This window comes from Catharus ustulatus, chromosome 7 (assembly GCF_009819885.2).
Source record: "Catharus ustulatus isolate bCatUst1 chromosome 7, bCatUst1.pri.v2, whole genome shotgun sequence".
Lineage (NCBI taxonomy): Eukaryota > Metazoa > Chordata > Aves > Passeriformes > Turdidae > Catharus > Catharus ustulatus.
This window is the reverse complement of record NC_046227.1, coordinates 33650425-33671156: the sequence shown is the minus strand read 5'-3', so window position 1 is coordinate 33671156 and position 20732 is coordinate 33650425. Positions and strand designations below refer to the sequence as shown.

The 20732-nt window shown below is 44.1% G+C and overlaps 1 protein-coding gene across 2 annotated transcripts; it reads right to left on the bottom strand.

The window, feature by feature from the left end:
- Nucleotides 1–4590: 4590 nt before the first annotated feature.
- On the bottom strand, nucleotides 4591–19973 carry LOC116999046 (histamine N-methyltransferase-like). 2 transcript variants are annotated; one of them, XM_033065364.1, is made up of 8 exons: nucleotides 19868–19945; nucleotides 17927–18067; nucleotides 16777–16969; nucleotides 15871–15923; nucleotides 12105–12212; nucleotides 8639–8769; nucleotides 8012–8105; nucleotides 4591–5793 (listed from the first exon to the last, which is right to left on the bottom strand). In XM_033065364.1, the coding sequence occupies exons 3-8, from the start codon at nucleotides 16911–16913 to the stop codon at nucleotides 5438–5440; spliced, it is 879 nt and encodes a 292-aa protein (XP_032921255.1). In that variant the 5' UTR covers nucleotides 16914–16969; nucleotides 17927–18067; nucleotides 19868–19945; the 3' UTR covers nucleotides 4591–5437. The 2 variants fall into 2 exon arrangements, with proteins under 2 accessions (XP_032921255.1, XP_032921254.1); XM_033065363.1 differs by lacking the exon at nucleotides 17927–18067 and having other exon boundaries at nucleotides 19868–19973.
- Between the last annotated feature and the right edge of the window lie 759 nt (nucleotides 19974–20732).

Sequence of the window (20732 nt, the reverse complement as noted above, 5' to 3'; positions counted from 1 at the left end):
GGTCCCTTTCTATAGCTGTTCCCCACTCTTGAACAAAGCACCATCCTGATTCACACCAGCACCACACACTCACACGTCTCTGTTGGGTGCCATTCACATCCATCTGTGAGTCCAAAGAGCAAGTTGCTTCCCATTAAAGCAAAAATGGGGAGACATCTTCTTTCCCCTTACACCCACCAGCTCCATCCCTGCCTCCCAGATGAGCTCTGCTGGGCAGCACCAGGACAGTGCCACACAGAGCTGCTGCCAGCCCATCCATGGCAGACACCCTTGGTGCCACCACCAGCGCGAGCTGTCGGGTGTGCCAGGGCTTCACCCTGAGCCAGCCCAATGTCCCACCACCCTCCTGCCAAGGAAAAGGGAAAGCTGATTAGTTTTGACTGGAGACATGTCAGTGCCCATGCCCCTGCTCAGTACCAGGCCAGGAAATTGTTCTCTGCTCCTCAGCATTTGGCTGCCAACTTCCTCCTCATCCTGCCATAAATCGCTGGGAAACGGTGCCATGGACAATCTAACAGCTGCTGAATTTCACCCAGGAGACCACTTACCACTGAGGTGCAGCAAAGTGATTTTGCACATCAAGATTTTAAAGAAATTTGGGGCATTGTGAGAGGAAGGACATTATTGATATGAAAAGAAAATTATCATATTTATTTCAGAATCCGTTATCCACATGTGGAAGTAGTACTTAAAGACAGAGGATGTATTGCAGGATGATGTGAAAATCTGGCCTAGTGAGAGGTAAAGTTTTCTTGATTATTTGAGGGAGATGAAGGCTTCATCCTGCACTATTTAGGAGCTGTTGAGGCATAATGGCTACGTCCAGCTAATTGGATGCATTGCTATAGGCACTTGAGAAATGTGATAGACAGATGCATTCAGCTAGAGAGATATCCCTTGGTGCAGAGAGCTGAAGTCAATTAGGGAGTTAAATTGTGAAAGATTTGACCTGATGTCATTTATATCTCGAGTCATAATTAACACTTAAAGTTCAACTCTATAGCAATTTTCTTTTAATAACACTTAAAACCTATATAGAGCTGAAAGAATTGCGCAGACATGATGAAGGATGGCTTGAGTGCATGCCTGAATTTCTGCATTAGTAATTAATGCTCAAAACACCTTTGTGAGGCCTATGGGGAGAATAATTTCTCTCCAGTTTCTCCTTTGAAGAGAAGCAGGGCTTACCCAATGGCTCCCCAAAGTCTCTGGCACCTGGAGATAAGGACAGAAGCTCTTTCAGGTGCTAAACCAGCGAACACTCAGCTCAGCCCAGCTCCCGTCTTTTTGTCTTGCTGAATTTTTTAATTTTACCACAATCTTTAGAAATATCGTGGACAAATTACTTGTCAAATGGCCTGGGCTTTCCAATTAAAATCTGTGCAAATGCAGAACCTAAAAATCTGTCACAAACACAGCTTCTGGCTCAAAGGTTTTCATGGGGATGAAATATGAATCTCACTGGGGAAAGAAACACTCTCTGAGAGTGAGACCTTGTAAGATGGGATTCAGCTCACTGCAGATTTTTATGGTCAAGTTATAACTGCCCGTAAAGCAGGGGCAAAATGGAAGTGCTGACAAAACTTTTAAACTACAACAGTGGAAATGGCGCTGCAATAATTTATAATCTACAGGCAGCTTTGGATTTATTATCACAATGACAAATGCACTGTCATTGTTAATAGGATATTTCCCAGCAAGGACTTCTTGTTATGCAAGCCAGGTTCACTATGTCATGCAGCATGATAGCAATAAAGTCTACAAGAATTTGTAATGAACTTCAATTACTAATAGATTATGGTTAATGGGAAATATGTGCAGTAAAGATATGGGTTTTTATATGCGCCTTCTGGTACTCTACAAGGCAATGATTTATGCTACAATTTCTGTTAACATTCTCCAGTATGAAAAAAAAAGCCTAAATTGGTGGAAAGCCACTCCATCCATAACAAATAGTTAAGATAATTTTGCACATCATGTAAATGAAGATGTAAAATTAGATATTAATCCGTTTCATTTTAGCATTTGTATTTTTATTAAAAATGAAGACTTTGCCCTACTGTGTAATGACATTAAAAATCCTATCATGGGCTGCAAGCATGAATTACCCCAATGCAGGAATGGTGACAGCAGCCGAGCTGTGAGTGCATTTGCTCAATTTGCTGTAGTAATTAACGGAGCAGTGAGAATATTTTTCTATGTATGATTTAAAGTAGCAGCCCTGAAGCTGCTCGGGCAGATGTGTTTGATGAGGAGGGACACGTGCAGGCAGCCTGGGCTCTTTGGAGGGGTCAGCCTTTTCCTCCCCCATTGTGGTGCCCCCAGCATTTGAGGCATCACTCCAAACCCATGCCTTGCCCATGGACATCGGGCTGTTCCCTCCCCTGCACAGCAAACCTCGGGAATTCCTTTGGGAAATAATCACCTGACACAGCATCAGAGCCACAAGCTCACATTTACTTATCAGAGGGACACAGGCCCTGGTGTTTGCCTGTTGTTTCAAAAGACTCTCATCTCTTCCTCCTCCTCCCCACTTCCCTCCTTCCAGCTTTTTTTCTCCTGCATTAGAATCTGTATATTCCAGGTTTATGTGCTCATGAAATGAAAAAAAAAGGAATGTCTCCCAATTTAAAAGCAAGCACTGCTCAGAGCCATCATTGAGAGAAACATAGAGATGCAATATTGAGGATTGCATTTACACAGGGTCACATTTCATATCTAAAATATATATTTAGCCAGAAAGGGGCACCCATGCATGAAGAGCTTTCAGGATCATTTCTGGTATTTTTAATACAGGTATCCTGAAGCCCAACTTGATCCAATCAGTGTTGTGCTGCTTTAATACCATTGCTCTCAATGAACTTCTGTGGAAAGCCTACAAACCAATTTTTTAGGGGTACAAGCCAGGAAAATATGGGATTGGGGTTTGACCTTTTCACAAGGTTTTTAGTGAGAGCATAAAGGGAATGGCTTCAAACTGACAGAGGGCAGGTTCAGGTTAGAGATTAAGAAGAAATTCCTAAGGGTGATGAGGCCCTGGCACAGACTGCTGTGCAAATCCCTGTCCATGGATAAACTACTTCCCAACCCTGCTGTCGTGTAGCAGTTCCTCACTGTACAATTAAGGATGATTATCGCATGAAAATATGGTTCTCCACTCTATTAGAAAGTTGTTTGAGAGATTTACAAAATGTCCTTCAGTTTTTATGGTAAAATGAGCATAAAATTGTGCTTCTCCACATTCACATCCTTCTAAATAATATTTAAAGTACTTGCTTCCTGAAAATGTTTGAGTGTGTTACAAATTTAAAATTAAAACTAATTTATCCCTTAAGGGTGCTCTGCTGATTCAGTTTTCCCCAGCCCCTTAACACAAGCTGTTGCAAGATACAGAATGGAGTTTACTGTATTTCCCCCCAGTTTTTAATGAAATTCTCCTCAGAAGCAAAACAGGGGAAGAAGCTCTCTGTGCATTCACACTGAATATTTGTGTGTGTGTCTGTGTGAGTGTGTGATCAAATCCTCCTCTGTTCTCTCCAGATCAGTTCTGCTGCTTCTTGTCTTTCCAGCTCTCTCCCACATTTTCAGGACAAGCCTCTTCCAAAACTGCTAAAACTCCTTTTCCTCATTTAGTTGTTATTGTTGTCTTTTTTTAAAGTCTGATAAACAATAAAACAGCAGGATCTGCAAGGGCATCTTCTTGCTGGGTTTTGTTGCTGTATTAGTGTGTTTTTGGTTTTGTTCTGGCATTTCTGTGGCTCCCTGAGATATCTCACCCCTGACAGGGTTGATGTGGCAATATTCAGCAGTCACCTGCTTTGCAAGCACCATTTAGAAAAGGTCACTGACAGCCCAAAAGAGCCACGAAAATAAATGTAACTTTAATTTGTTTCCCATTAGAAATGTGTGCAGCAATCTGTTCTAATGACAGATTTTCTTTCTTTCCTGCTCTGGCGTGTGACCACAGCAGCTCACAGATATTCTGAGGTCTCCTAATGCAGGAGCCTGGGCACAGAACTGGGTAAAGTGGCAATAGATTTTGTTCTGTCCAACACAGGATTATCATAGAAACATTCTAAAATCCATCAGAATTAACATTTGAGCACCAGGAGAAGTTTGTGTTTCAAATAACTTGCCCTAAAATAAATATAAACAGCTATTACGCCGAATATGATCTCTTGAAATCATTTCAAATCATTAATAATCTATATTGTACCAGAAATATGTGTGCAAAAATAAAACACAAATCCTTGCAGCTAAAATATTACCTAAAGTAAACCATTTCAACACTGAATCAAATTATTTCAATGGCAGAAATCACACCTGTCTCAGGGGATAAATCGAGTATTCAGGCTGTTAAATCCATTCAAGCGACTCTATTGTATCCCACTATGTATTGTGCCTCTTAGAGAGAAAACAGTTCTGAAAACTATAAAATCATTTAGCAAAACAAATGCATCAACCACAACAGCCTCACACAGAGAAGAGGCTGAGGAGTTGAAACTCCTTGCTGAATACCCTGTATACAGAACAGATTTACCTGACACAAAGCCATTGAAAATTTTTAAAAAATGCTACTGGAACCAGTCATTTTGGTATCAGAGTTTATTTGTACATTTTTCTTGTTACAGGGGAAAGCTAGGACCAGAAGCATTACGTGGTTAATTAAAAATAATAAAAAAAAGCTCTGTGTGACTGCAGAAGCTGATTCCTAACAAAGACTTTGCATCAGGGCTCACCACTGAAATCCACCTCTCCAGGACAACCCTGTGCCTCAACCATCTTCTCTTGCTCCTCTCTTCTTGTGCCACTATAGACCTGGCACACAAATAGCTCAGCAGATCATAAAGTAAAAAGACAGAAAGGGGAAGCAGTGCCATTAAGTAGAGATGCCTGCAGAGGCAGGAGCAGCAACCATTGAACATGCAGGTGTGAGGCCACTTTCATAGCAGCTGCAGATATGAGATCTTGAACAGACAAGCTCAAGAAATCCCATCAAAGACCCACCCAATGGTTGGTAATTCTGAACCTGCACTCCTGCCAGCTGCACCAAGAAATTGCAATTTGCTTGTCTGGGCTGTGGAGAGTTGTTGAATGAAGATGGTGGAAGCACAGGTAGTTCTGGGTTATTCCTAAGGAAATGGTTAGGTTTCTGCAGTGCCTGAGTGGATGGTCTGAGTTAGAGCTGATCACACAACATCTGTATGATAAAGCACAATTTACTGCCTAGTGAGTTGCTCATTCATAGATTAGCATAGAATTAATCAAGTATTAAAGCTCACTTAAAACAACAGATGTTAATACTCATTTCTTAACAAGCTCCAAAAATTATTATCAGTGTTGAAGTAAATTAAGCCATTTATAAAAAATAAAAAATTGCATTTCAGCTGTTAACATTTTGTATCTCTTTGCTTTGGATCAAGAAGAAGAGGCTAACTCATGATTCAATCACTATTACACCGAGGCTGCTATTGAAAAACACCTTCCCATCTCTGATTTCACTGCATCCAGGCTTTCTTAACTCTTCCATTACCTGACGCTTTAGTTCAGGAGGGGCAGTTCTGGAAAAGTCACTTGTTTCTGTCAGGAAGTCCAGCAAGAGCTCCCCATTTTTGTCCCCCTCAACAAAGCAGCTTGTTATGTCCAGGTGGGATGGGAGCTCATAGAGCTGGTACTTCATCCCAGCTGAATCCAGCATCTTTGGGAAATCACCAGAGGAAATAAAAGTGCAAAAGCCTTCCAGAGGGAAGGAAGATGAATACTTCCTCCACAGCGTTTCCCAGCCGCTCTTCCCTGAGAGATAAACCACCAGAAAAACGGAGTTAGGGAAAACACTATTCAAAAGCAGTTTTGGTTGGGTTTTTTAGCAGTTGGCATCATTGCAAGTGGGATATTTCCAGAGCTGTCTGGGGCATGGTGCAGTTGGCTGCCTCCCTGCTTCTGTTCCTCAGGTTTGGGGGAACAGAAGGGGAACACTCCTGCAGGAGTGGTGGGCACTGACCCTAGAGTCCCAGCTGAAGCCAGAGCACTTCACACTTGTGTACCTCTTCTCAAGAGATATTTTATAAAGCAAACCAGCTGGGTAAGTTGATAAGTAACCACATACATCTTCACATCTTTATTTTCCCCCAGCCTGCATCTCTGATTTGGTATTTCTACCGTAAATAATTTTTAGAAGGATTACTCAGACTGGACAGGACGAAAACAACTTTGAGCCTAATGAGCACCTCTTGAAGTTACAATAATAATTCTCCCTAGGTACTAAAACCAGTTACTCGTGGTTTTACAGTTGCTTTGCCTGCAAACAGTTACTTAAAGTCAAATAAACAGTTTGGTGTTTAGAAGAGAGGCTACAATATTTTCTTTCACCTGGTGGAAATGGAATGCAGAGCACTAATTGCAGGAAATGTGCTGGTGTCAGTGTTGTGTGACTCAGTGCCATCTCTGAGCCGAGCAATTATCCCCTACCTGAACGCAGCATTATGATAATGGCTCTCGGAAGGCTCAGCATATGGCACTGCTTTTGTTTGGAGGCGGTGGCAGCACATCCACAGCCCCTGCACATCCTGCTCTCCGGGCAGGAGGGACTGCAGCCTCCCCCGACTGACCCAGCCCTCTCCTTCCACCAGCCCTGCTCCCAGGCTGGCCTTTAATTAACACACCCGGGCGTGCTCGCCTTGGAGATGACATTGCCTTTTGTGAAATGAGCTCTGTTCTGATGATCTTTCAGCAACTCCTTTTGCTTCAGTGCTCATTTTCATGGCACTTCTTCCTTCCCCTCTCTATTCACTTGTTTTCCTTAAGGTTTTCCCTTTCCTTTCCTTCCTGCTGTTCTGAGTCCTGCTCCTCTCTCCCACTTTTTTGTTGCCCCCAGCAATTTCTGCTCCATCAGAAAACAGAGTCATCTGGCCCAGAGAGGACTTCAAATACTTTTCATGAAGTCAGAACTTTAATCATTTTAATTTTGAATAGGCACACATTATTTCCTGTATTCACATTTTATGAATATCCAAAGGGACAGGTTAAGCAACTGGAAAAGAGTTTGAAAGAGTTTTAATTAACTCTATACAGGTAATCAGCAATAGTTTGATATTATGATCTATTCTTGTTCAGCCAAAGAATATGACCAGGTTTTTAAAATAATTTAAAACACAGATTTCTTGTAAACTGCTTTGAAAACACTTCAGACCAAAAAAATTTGGGGAAGAAAAAGTAGTTGAATAAATTGAGGTCAGAAGTGTCACTTCATAGTGGATCCTTCATGAACAAATAAAAAGGAAATTCACGTTTGCAGACTATGAGAAATTAAGCTTAAACCTCTGAACAAATAATACTCAACATACCTTTCAGAGTTGTTAGATGTGACTGTTTACACAGCTGAAATTTCCATAGCTTTTGAGGCAAATTAAAGGCTTTCTAGAGTCAAATTAGACTCCACCACGGCACTGTCTCTGGCATACCTTGCCCACAGTTTTAAAAGGTTGCCGTTTACTCTGCTCCAACATTTTCCTGCTGGATTGACCACAGAGCATCTCTGAGATCTGAAACAGCCTGAGAAGGCTGTTTTGTCCCCAGAATAATGATATTAAGGAAATGGGCAGTTGGAAAAGAAAATGAACCATATGTGCTCCAACACCTGCTGTATGGCACTCCCGAGCCCCGCCGCCGCCGTTTGCTTAATGCCACAAGTGTCTGGGAGAGAGAAAAGCAGTGCCCAGCCTGGAGAGCCTTTTCCAGCAAACAGCAGAGGCTGCTCCTGTGAGTGAGAGCTGCAGGATGGAGCCTCTCCTGCTGTGGGATCTCTGCTGCCATCCATCACTGGGGAAGGGCAGAGAAAGGTGTTTTGTGCCCATGATATTGGGGGGTTTGGCTCATAAATCCTTGGTCGCAGACACAGTGTGCAGGTTTCAGGGGATGTCTGTTCACCTCTACAGCCTGTGCTGCACACAGGAACCCCAAAGGTCCCCACAGCCCTTTCCTGGCTGAGCAGGGCTGGTGGAGCAGCTCTCACCTGACACCAGGATGATGAGGAGCTTCCCCTGCGATTCCAGGAGGCTGTGGAAATACCGCAGAGTCCCTGGGATGTCTTTCACATAATAGAGCATCTGGAACAAGCAGAGGTGCTTAGACATGTGCAGTGCCATCCTGGTGACTATTATAACTGTTAAAAGGAACCAAGTGGGGGCAATCCTGGCAGAAAAGCAGGGACAGTGGGGCACCTAGGGAAGGTGTGGGCAGTGGGCTCACACTGCAGGCTCGGGGTGCCCTGCCTGCTCCATGGCACTGCCAGGACTGAGCTCATGTTCATTCATCCACCTGAGATAAAGGGGTTTGCCTTTCTCCAGTGAAGGCTCCAGTGAACTTGGAAATACAAAGGCAATTTCATGGAGAGGACAATGAGCTTTTGAAGACACTAGCTAAAATGCATTCTCAGCTGACTGCCACCCACAGCCTGGTTAATAGGACTACTGTGCTCAAAGCTGCTTTTCATTTTTGCAGTTCATTTATGCTAAAGCACTTCAAATTACTGGGAAGTAAACTCACCTTTCTTCCCCTACAAGTGGATAATGAGGTCACATACTTCATGCATACTTTTAACAGCTCAGTCTGACAACATTTGCTTTGCAGAGACTCTTACCTGGATCATGTGAATGAAGTCCCATTTTTTAGTCTTCTTTTCTGCATTCATTCGACTTTCATATTCATCAGCTGTCTCCTTGTGCCAGGTAAACTTTATGTTCTCAAGGTTTGATGCCTGAGCCACATGCTCTAAAAGAGAGGAGAAGGCAGGGCAGAGTTATCTCAATTGCAAATATGGGGCTGATTTCCACTTAGAGCTTTAATACATCCAAAAGCCTTATTTAGGTAGAGAGATTTGGTACCAGTTTAACACAACAGTGGAATATCTAAAACCTTGAGCCCATATGTGAGGAGAAGGCTGTAGAGGGCTTTATAGGACAAAATCTTTAGAGAATCTGATGCTTTTCCCTTTGCTCCCTCATTTGGGCTCCTCTGGTGCTTACCTGAGCTAAAAATAAAAAGTAATTTCTTCCCCATGACTGGTTCAAGCTGAATTAAAGGAAGTTGACTGGGATGAATTGTTGTGAGACCACGAGCAGCACATTTCATGGTGAATAGAAGGACTGATGGCCCCAGCACTGATGTGCCACACAAAACCCACATGGCTGAGCAGCAGTCAGGCCATGGTGGAGGATCTTCCTCAAACAAAACCAGGTGCTCAAGGATGGATCAAAGCAGGGGGTGCTTGAGAAGAGAAGCACAATTAAAAGGTTGAGAAGGGAGGAGAAAGTGAATATCTTCTAAATGTGTGTAACTGGGATGGTAGGAGAGAGAAGGAGCTTTTTTCCAAAAGCAAGGACCCATCTCTTGGCATTCAGCTGCTTCTGTGTTGAAACAATTTTTTCAGAAGCCCAAAGTTCTGACCAAATGCTTCAGGCAAAAGGGACAACAGTGTTTTAAAGCACAGAGCTTTAAGGAGTGACACATGGCATGTCTTCAGACCTCAATACAATGCACATAGCAACTGAGGAAAGCAGAAATTTGGAGAAGTGGATTCAAAGAATAAGTAACACTGAGGGCCTGGCTCATTGCTGCATTTCCTTTGTTTTTATGGGAGCAAAACTGAGAGATAATTTCATAACGTGGGGGATGCTGGAATACTAATGTCCATCTGCTGGCATATGGAGCTCATCTCACTGCCTGTGCTCGGGATTGCTCCAGGACAAAGCAGGCCCTGGTTCAGTTCCTGTGCTTCACTGGAGTTAGCATCAATTTAAAACTTACATGGCCCAAAGGCAGGCTGAGCCTTAGCTACAGAACACATGTTCAGAACAGCACAGTTTGCTACGACCAGTGCCTTTACACCACTAACAGCGTTTCTCCTTTTGGGCTCTGAGCTGGACACGTCCCTGCCAGGCAGATGAGAAATGCTCCATCAGTGCTTATCTCCTCTCTGCTGTGGCTGGAAATGGGCCACCCCCTTCAGATGCTGCCACTGTTACTCTGTTAGCTTCCATTTATCAGTCAGGGGCCCCAGCACTGGCAGTCCAGATTTAAATTGCTGTTCCAAACGCAGAAGCAGCTCCTATCCCCTCACCAATAATCTGGGGCAGTCTGCTCCAGTTTAATTGTTGGTCTGTCTGCAAGGAGGAGCTGGGAAGAAAACTGAATTGCTTTCCAGGCTGGGCCTTTGAAGTCCATATTCTAGGAAGTGCAAATTCGTTATGGGATTATGGTAAATTCCTGCCTAAATATTCATCTGAAGCCATTATGAAAAGCTTCTCTTTCCTACCTTTTCCCCTGGGTTCAGCCCAGATTTTTTCCCAGTCACAAACTGGTTGTGTGCCATCGACACTGGGCTGCCTGTGCATGGGGATGCAGCTCAGCTGTGGGGCCACCAACACTCCAACCATGGCCACCAAGGGATTCCACCAGGAGTGACAGAGAGCCACAGCCTGTCCGTGAGGCTTTGGGGAAAGTTCCCTCACATGCCCAGCCTAAGAGAAACCTGAGTTTGTCACCACTGCACATCCCAGCAGGGAGTGTCCCTCGTGAGCTTGGCTTCTCCTTCCCATGGAGAAAGCAGAAAACATAACTACTGAATCCTCAGAGGTTGGATAATGTTTCCAACTCTCTGCAGAATATCTTAGGCCTCAGAAACCTAATTAATGGTAGCTACTGGGGACATGATTAATTACCAAATAAGAGAGTTTAAAGAAAGAAATTCAGATGAATATTTCATTTCTAGTTTAGCATAAAACTTAAAATAAGGATAACATTTTATATTTTCTTTAACTTTCTTCTGGAAAGAAACTCACTGCAGTAGGATAGGACTGCCAGTTAATTGCTGGTAGATGGTGGGACCACTGGGAAAATTCAGAACAAATCCAGTCCAGTGTAGCCCAGACAGGACAGAAATTCTTTGTTTAAGTGCACAAACTGTCTCATAAACAGAGAAGATGCTTTGTTGCCCACCCTTCACGTAAAAGCTCCTGGGATTTTGCACAAGGCATCTTTTAAAATATCAGATCTGTGTTAAATTGAGAAGGATACAAAAACATTAGGTTTTTCCTGGGAACCTGTGGTACTTCCAGTTATTCTGACCTACCTCACCACAGTGAGAAGGGATTGTTGCTTTTTTCCCTTTGACTTCCATGAGCTGATTCACACTGGGAATGCTCCATTTCTGAGGACTTAAGCAAGAGCAAGATTGGAGATTAACAGGGTGGTTTTACAGCCTGGTGTTTACTATGGTTTGGAGCATTTCCAGCAAGAGCTGAACGAGGTTCATTCATTGCTGCCACATCCATTCAGCAGCAGCTCTGGGCCAGGTGTGCTCTGCCCAGGGCTGGTGTCACCTCCATCCCTGCCAGGGGAATCCTGGCTGATCCAGGAATAATCAATCATTGCTATGCAATGCTCACTTTGTCGGGCAATGTGATCAAAGTACCCTCTTTAATTCTCATGTTTCGTTTTCCTTCATGAATGCTGTTCAGACCTTTGGGCTGGGGGAAGGAGAGAAGCTCTGAGCCCCAGAGCACATGGCAAAATCTTTCCCATCTCTCCTGCTTTCCTCTCCGTGTTTTCTAATTCAAAGCCTGGTAACTAATTTAGTGCCCCACTGTGAGGTTTAGTTATTTGTTGGAAACGATTTTTAAGATGTGAGAGAATTACCATGAGACACTAAAATTTTCCCTTTGATGCTAAGGAAGGATCCTGATCCAACACGAGTTGAAATAGAAAAAACTTTCTGAAATGCAGGGATTTCACTCCATTCCCATACAATCACCAACAATGTATCATGCACTTACAACAATCACCCATCACTTCCCACCTTATTTTAAAGTCTGTCTTGCCAAGCATTTGCCATGCAGAGTTTCTCATGCAGTGTGAGAGACTAAGATTTTAATGAGAGTGAACATTGTTGAGAAGCAATGATGGCAAAAAAGCATGAAATTTTGAATTTTTTAACTTTTAAGAGAGAGTTCTGACAAGAAGGCATTTGAACATAGGGTCATCCACCTTTCAACACTTTTTAATGCACGTAAATTAATGTAAATTTTATTTATTTAATGTAAAAATACCTTTGTACTTGGAGATCTGGCTAGCACTTGGCTCTATCGCATCGTTGTTGATGGTGACCCCGGGATATCTGGCTCGTATTTTTGAGAGGATCTGCAAGTCCATCTCACCTAAAGAAGCAGGAGACACAAAACAGAGAATAAAAACAAAGCTCAGGCAAAGGAAACCTCCCCAACATCACATCCCCAGCTTGGCAGAGTGGTTTCTGCCATTTATGTGCAGATGTACCACACAGGTCCAAGCAGCTGCTCTGTATTCTCAGCAGGTTGTGACCGAAAATTGAGCTCTAGGATTTGAAAAAAATTTAAATATCCATCCCAACTCTCTTTATTTGTCCTCTCCAAGGAGAAATGGCACCCCCAGGACCAAGGGGAAACCATACACAGTCGTTCCTGAGCTCTGTTTTTCTGGACATGGTCTCACCTCGAGGGGGAGATCCTACACAACTGGTGCCAGTTCTGATGGTTCCAAAGTCACCAGCAAACTTGGCAGGATTTCTCAGCAGTCAATAGGAGAATTTTTAGCCAGGCACCTCAGTGGTTACGAGGTCATGTGGGGGAGGGAAAGGGAATATGTGTTTACACTGGAATCAGAGACAATATTCATATCTGTTTGTCTTTAGTGTCCTGTGACTTTTGCCAAAAGAATGATGAATGGAGCACATACCATTTGTGTTTAGCTAACCTCTGTTTACAGAATACCCCAGAGATGACTGCATTTCATGGTTTTGTTGAGGAAGAGTTCTCTCTAAACACTGCTCAGGCCAGCTGTAATTATTTTATTGATGGGTGTAGTGGTAGATCCAAGATTTCAAAATTTAAAAATAGCTCCATCATTCTCAGCCATCTCACCCCATCTGTAATGTGGGAAACTCAGGGGGATGATATTTCTGACTGAGGCATGGGTCCAGGGACAATATCCTGCTGGCTTGCTCAACTTTCTCCAACCTCTGTTTATTATGCTTGGACAGATTTTAGGTGGAAAAAATAACAGCAGAATAAATTAAGGTAAGAGAGAGCGAAACAGAGGTTTACTACAGAGAATAATAGATCCAGGGATTGTGTTATAAGCAAATATTGAGGTTTGTCCTGGAAGATTTACTTGTGCTTGCACAAAACTCCGTGTTACAAAATTCCCTACAAATGAACAAAGTTTTGAAACACTGGATGGAAGGTCAGCCAGCAAAGTTATGGAATGGGAGACCACCCTGATGGCCAGGCAGGCCCTTGCTGAGGGGCTGTGGAAGGAGGACCTGCACAGACTCTGCCCACCCTCATCATTTTCAGAGCTCCTGGACTCCCACCACTTCAGCATTAGCTCCATCTGCAGAATGTTTGAGGAACAAAAGGAAAACACTGGGCACTGAATTTCTCATTCATGCCCAGAGGACATAATACACAAAGTGAGAGAGTTGCATCTTTTAAGAGTTACATGTCTTTCTTAAAGCATCCAGCAACACCAGCATTCACATGGCATCTCTGGAAGCATGGCAATTGAATTTCTGAGGCAGCAGAAATAGCTGCAGCTTTGCTATCACTGCAAGCCCTGCACTCTGTATCTGCCATGGTAAAATTTGGGAACACGGAATTTGTAATGGGCTACAGCAATAGTTTGATTTTTGGTTTGCTTTGCCAACTTTCCATAAAATTATTTAGTCCTTTGAAAAGGCTGTGTAGGTCCTGATTTAAAATAAAATAATAATTTTGTGTTTCCATGTGCAGATAGTTTAATATATTCCCTTCTGCTCTTGTGTGGCCAAATCACCCTTGTACTGTTTTTAACCAAAAAACCCTCCCCTTTGATTCATAATTTAATCCACAGCCTTAACTGACTTCACTTAGCTCTTTTATATGCAAACAAGTGTCCCGAGGCATTTTACAGTCAGATCGGTGGCAGCTTGCATTATCAACAATTTGGCAATTAGGCTATCCGAATTATTTAAACTCTCCAACACAATTACCTTTTAAAGGCTACCACTATGTTCACCATTAAGTTTCTAATTAAACATTTTACGTAACGGGATAGTTTATAGCCCAGTTGCTACTTTATAGCAGCACTGATGACTTTTATGGCTTTTAAAGGTGCAGAGTGCGGTGCGCTGGAGTGTGAATTTAATAAGGCAGTGGCTGCAGCAAAGGCAGGGTGGGATGGGATGGGATGGGGTGGGATGGGATGGGATGGGATGGGATGGGATGGGATGGGATGGGATGGGATGGGATGGGATGGGATGGGATGCTGCAGCTGATGGGTTCTTCTCTCCCAAGGTGGAAAAGCAGAGAGGAAACACCTTCCTCCTTCCATGCCTCCTCGCTGTGAAGTGCAGGGATTGGGGCAGCAGCTCCATCACTGCCCTCCCACACCAGCCAGGATCGGCTGGAGGGATTTGGGAATCAGCTCCCTCCTGGCCTCATAACCACCCATAGTTAGAACAAACCAGTGAGCAGATGGGGTTGGGTGATTTGGGGTTTTTTACATCACAAGGTGACTTTTGCCAACCCATTATTGGTTGATGGCAAGTTTGTCTGTCTCTGACCAGGGAGTGGAGTACTGCACTAAGTGTTCCTGTTAAAAACATCACTCCTTTCTTCCTTCCTTCCTTTCTTTCTTTTTCTCTTTCTCCTTCCTTCCTTCCTTCCTTCCTTCCTTCCTTCCTTCCTTCCTTCCTTCCTTCCTTCCTTCCTTCCTTCCTTCCTTCCTTCCTTCCTTCCTTCCTTCCTTCCTTCCTTCCTTCCTTCCTTCCTTCCTTCCTTCCTCCCTTCCTCCCTTCCTCCCTTCCTCCCTTCCTCCCTTCCTCCCTTCCCCTTCCTTCCTTCCTGAATGCCTTCCTTCCTCCCTGGAATCCTTCCTTCCTTCCTTCCTTCCTTCCTTCTTTTTTCTTGGAGTGCAATGTTCCTGCTCTGTGACAGTGTCTGTTTTATAACCAATGCCCACCATTTACATACCATTACTGTATGGAGGAGAGACTGACAATACTGAGGTTAGTCTTTGGCAATGGTATGAGTACAGCATTTAAACTAGATTAACTGTTCATATAAAATTTAAGTGTGCTGACTTAATGGACAGAGAAGGAAACATAGGTTTCAATTAGGGGGCACTTAAGCAAGAATTTAATGAAAAGAAACCACTTGATCTTACTGGTATTGATTTTCCACTCAGTGATCATCAGATAAAAGATTTATTATTTGTGATTTCTTCTGGATTTCTTCTGGAGATTATGCTCAGCTCCAGTGTTTTGGGGACAGTAGTTCCAGGAGGAGCTCATATGCTGATGGCAGTCAGCAAATACAGGCAAAGCAGAGCTCAGCCATGGCTCTTCTGGGAGCCATGTGATGGGAGTTATCAGCTCAACAAAGTTACAGGGGACAATAATTGCAATGCAGTTAAAAATGCAATATTCTGAGGAATCTAAGACATAAGTTTGTTTGGGATAGGGGTGGGTGGGTTTGGGTTTTTTTGTTGTGGTTTGGTTTGGTTTGTTTTTTTGTTTTTTCCTGTTTTTGGTTTTTTGGGGGAAAAACCCTATGGAGCAGTTCAAGTTTCTGCCTTTGAGGAGTGATGGTGTAGAAGAGTTTTTTGTGGAGGACATAGAGGAATCAGAGTGGGGAGGCACAAGCTGTTTTCAGATTATTTGGTCACACACCAACTAACACCACCTGTCCCCTGGAGCTGACTTAGTTCCCATTCTGCTCCTTTTGAAATTTTTAGTCCTTTTTGCTTTAAAAAAAAAAAAAAAAAAGGAAAAAAATCAGTATTGAAGTCCATACATACCTGCTCCACTACCAACGCTTAGAACATTGATTGTAGACTTCCCATTTCCAATACTGAAAAACATTATTTATACATTTTAGCAGAGCTGCCCAGTAGAGAGGGCTCCATGCATGATGTGAGACACTGGACATCCCATTAAGACTAAAATTTTCAGGGCAAAACACAAATGTAATGTGTGTAGACACATGCACTCTCTGTAAGTGGGCAGGAGGGATCAGTTTCAGAACTCTTCCCTTTGGATATTCATGATTTCCAATTATTCTGGCAATTTGTAGAGGAGGCATTTTGCTTTTATTATGAGGGAATACAAGTACACACTTCTCTGTGTCTGTGCTCAGGGGAACAGAGAGCCCTCTGGGTCTGGACCAGCAGCTTAAAAATTATTTGTAGAAATTTTGCATTATGCAGAATGGGGAGGGAGAAGGGACAGGGGAGAGTGTAATGCTCCTAAAATCCCTGAGTGAGGCTTTGGCAGCGCCATGAAACCCTGAGCCCTGGGAAGAGCCAGGATTTGGTGCTGGCTGCCTGCTCCCAAGCCTGCAGAGTGAGGGGTCCAGCAAAGGACACACATTGACAGGCAAAGCAGGAGCACAATCCAGCCGTCCTAGAGAAACCCTAAATATTACCTGAAAAGCTTCCTTTTCAAATTCTGCCTTCCATGCTGGAATGTAGCATTGGTTGCTGCATTTCAGATCTGATTCAGGGCCTGCTGTGTTTGTGTGCAGCCTTATCTCCTCCTGGATAGGCAACCCCAGCATCCAGCCCTGTGTGCAAACGGAATCTGCAGCCAAGTTTCCTGGACAGGGCAGGAAACACCAACCTGCCTCTCACAGCAGCTCCCTGAGCCCAGCTCCAGCAGTGACCTGGCCCTCTGTCCTGCAGCCCAGTGTGGTCACTCAGGGGTACCTTGCTATCACGCCTGGCAGCTGCTTCTCCACGAACTCCTGCATGCTCTGGTGCTCCGTGGACCTCTCCAGGAAGACGCGGAATGCCTGCGCGTATCTGTCCAGATCCGCCAGCAAATTCTTCATGGCTGGTGCCATGCTGAAAGGAGGGTGCAGGAGGGGACAGGCTGCTCCCTGCAGCTCTTCTCTCAGGGCTACAGAAGGAATAAAAAGTGCTGCAGAGGAAAGCCCAGCCTGCACCAGTACTTTGCTCCGCGTCCCCGGTCCTGCCGCTGCCTCCGAGTGTTGCACAATCTTTCAATAGAAACTGTAAATGGATCCAAGTAGCAAAGGGCAATTTATCATCTTTAATCTGTGCAGAGCAAGTGCCAGCATTTTTTAACTGTGCTGACACAGGACTCTGTTTAAACACAGTAAAAGAGTCTTTAGATGGTTCTTAAATACAAAACACTCCTCTGTTTTGTGAAGGCATGGAGAGGCTCCAAAGGCTGGGTCTGGATTAGAAGAAAGCGCAACACTCATCTCCAGAGAGGCTGGCAGATGTCTCTATCTGTTTTTATAATCTTTTGATGTTCTTAAAGGGAATGCTGATGGTGGGGTGAAAACAATAAAAACCTTATAAATTCACTTTATTTTTCTAGTTCTTCTGAAGATGATGGTACAATTCCCATGGGTTAAGTTGCTAATTCACCAAAGCCACGTGAGTTGCTGGAATAGATGTTGTGCTAAACCAGGGTTACAGGGAATCAGGAGTGGGGAAGGCAAAGCATGTTACCAGGGAAGTGTCAGGCTGTACCTTAAAAAGTGCACAAAGATGTCTTTGTCCTCTCTTAAACTGCAGTTTAAGTTCATCACATCTTGTCCTAATTGGCAAGAAGAGAGGGGAGCCCTCTCCCTCCTTGGGCCCCATGTTTAAGGACGCGCCGCGTTTCCTCAGTGCCACTTACCATCCTCTCTGGCTTTTCTGCAGAGGTTACATCCCAGCCACCTCTTGTTATTTTTACAGTTCCCTTTGGACTGTCTCCAGCCAAACCCCATCGATGCTGAAGCACAGCACAAACCCCTCCCAGCCACTGGTTTTCCTGGCTTCCAGCACAGCCAGGATGGCTTCCCTGTCTCCACTGAGACCTGCACCCGCTGCCTTCACTCACCAGCATGACCACTGGAATTCAAATCATGGCCTTTTTTGCAGACTGCTTCTCTTGTCCCTTTGAATTATAAATCTGGCCTCTGTTGTGCTCAAGTCCCTCCCAGCTGCACATCAAATAACACAGTCTTGTCCCTCCTTCAAACTTAAACACAAACAAAAGCAACAGGCTCAGGTCCCTATTTGCCATTACCTCCCTTTCTGGCTGTGAATTTCTGACAAATTTGCTAACTGCATCCAGTTTTCTATCCAATACCTGTTTCATCAAGGCCACATCTTCCTCACTTGTTTATGAGACTGTCACACACAGTGGTGCCATCTCCTTCTCCCCTGTACCAGCAGAAAGATGGGCTTGGAACAATTTCTTCCTGGTATATCCACATTGCCTGACCATCATCTTATTCTCTTTCTGCTGCACGGAGGACTATTTCTAGGGACTATTTCCAGGGACTATTTCTAGGGACAGCTGTCATGCTGAGCAGCTGCCCAGCTCCCTCTCCTGCCCCCTTTCCAATGACAACATCAGCTGCTTGGCTTTACCCATTTTCCTTCCCTGCCTGTGACAAAGAGAACATCCAAGTTGTGACATGTTTTGTTTTTGCAGCCCATGGGGCAAATCTCCTCACATCCCAAAGGTTCCTGCAGGAAGGGGCAAGGTGAAGCTTGGTGGCAATTAATCTCCTCCAGTGTGTGCTGCCACCAGAGCCATTGGCAATGGCTGAGAATTCATAATCAATTAGCAATGCCTAAAGGCTCTCCTTGGGGCAGCCCCAAAGACCAGTGGTGACCTCTGGAGCAGGTCCCAAGGTTGATTTTCCACCCATACTGCCTCCAAGGCAGACTGGCTTTGGCACAGTCCCTGCTCCCCACCTTTTCAGACAGCAAGGATACTTTCAAGTGAAAAAAATAGCAAAACTGAGCATTTTAAAGAGCACTAATGAAAAACAAACTGGCACAACACTAGTAGCAAGTAGAGCTTTAAAAACTTTATCAGCCTTTGACTAACATCTGGGTCAAGGATGACCCAGATGAGCAGCACTCAAGCACCCAACAACATCTGAATTAACTTGGGGAACCAAGTGGGAATTTTTCCAGAGAAGGTCAGGAAGGAAACTCCTGAATGTACCTTGGATGAGAATTACTCACTGCTAACCCACTCTGGAAACACAATGCTGTATTCTGTGTTTACTCATTCCTTTGCTGTGCCTGACTCCTTGCTTTCTGTTTTAAGTGCATAAGGAGGTTTTGCTGTTTGCCACTAATGCATTTTTACTGCCTTCAATCTTGAAAAAATATTTTGCAGTTTATAAGAGGAGATTTAGATAATCAACCCTTTTTTCTGTGTCTCCCTCTACTTCCCATTATTTAATTTGCCAACATCCCCTGCTCAGCAGTCTCTAATGAGCAGCCGAGATTCATTTTCACGTTGAGTGCAGTTCACGGAATTTGTCTCATTTCTTTCATTACCCTTTTGTCTGTTGGAATTTGCCCCGTTTATTTCATTCTGTGGTGGGGGTTTTTTGTTGGTTTTGGTTGTGGTTGTTTTTTTTTTCCTGTTTAAATTGTGACCAGTTAACTTTAAAAATGAGTAAAGAGAAGGAAGGAAAGGGATTTTTTTTCTGAATTAGGCTGACAGAAAGGAAGGAAATTATTTTTTTTTTCTGAATTAGGCTGACAGAAACTTGTAAAATAACAATATCCACTCGGGCATGTTCCCCCCAGTGATAATCGAAACTTTAACGTGGCTCCCTAAAAAGTTTGCGGAGTTTTGAAAGCGGACACTTCGTGCCCGATTACTTGATCTGCCCTGTGGAACCTGCTTTAAACTCACCGTGAAACCCTTCAAACCCTCCCGGTGAAGCCAGCAAACAAAGGGAGCCAAGGCTGCGAGCTGTGTGCAGCGGGATTTGTGTGTGTCAGAGCGGGATCCCAAAGCCGCACTTACCTCGGCAGGTGTGTCCCCTCGGGATGGGAGCGATGCTGCTGAGCCCCTGGGATGTGCTCCCAGCCCAGCCACCTCCCCATTCCCAGCGCAATTCCAGCCCCATCCCAGCTGTCCCACCCCCGGGCAGCGTCACGGGCGAGCTTTTGCTGCCCGAGGAAGGAGCAGGCAGATTTGGAGCCTTATGTGGCAGCAGCTCCAACCCTGCTATGCCCACGTCCACTCTGTCCCCAGCTGTCCCCAGCTCCAGGCCACCCTGCCCTGGGAACATCCAGACACACAGCTCGACCCCTGTGTTAATTAGTAGGGTGACAAATGAAGCCCTGCCAGAGGAATATAGAAAATGCAGCTCCTGACAAATTGGGAATAATTGTCTCAGTGTGTGGCATGTGGCAATGGGCAGCACAATTTGCAGTTTGCCTATAGAACCCTTCCTGCCAGCAGATATTCTTCTTATCCTTTACTTTCCAGAGCTTAAGCAATGTGAAGCATTTTCCAAGTTGTGTGCACCCTCTGCAGCCCTGTTAGGAGTGGTTTTATTCCAAGGAACATAAGTATGGCTAAAACCATTGATCTGTGCCTGCTATCACACTGTGATTTGGTGTTCAGGGCATCACACATTTGCCCTGTGTGTGCCTCAAATTATTCTTTGTTTCTCCATGTTTAGCAAGAAGGAATTTTTTAAAGTTAAATGAAGATGTTTTCCTTTCGGAGTTAGATAGAGAAATGAACTGTTCAAGGAGAAATGAGCTGTTCACATGACAAAAGACACATAAAATAATACCAGTAATATTAATAACGATGCTTTCAAAGGCACAGTTACAGGGAGAATGGCTGCAGCTTGACATTTAGCTGAGAGTTTACTCAA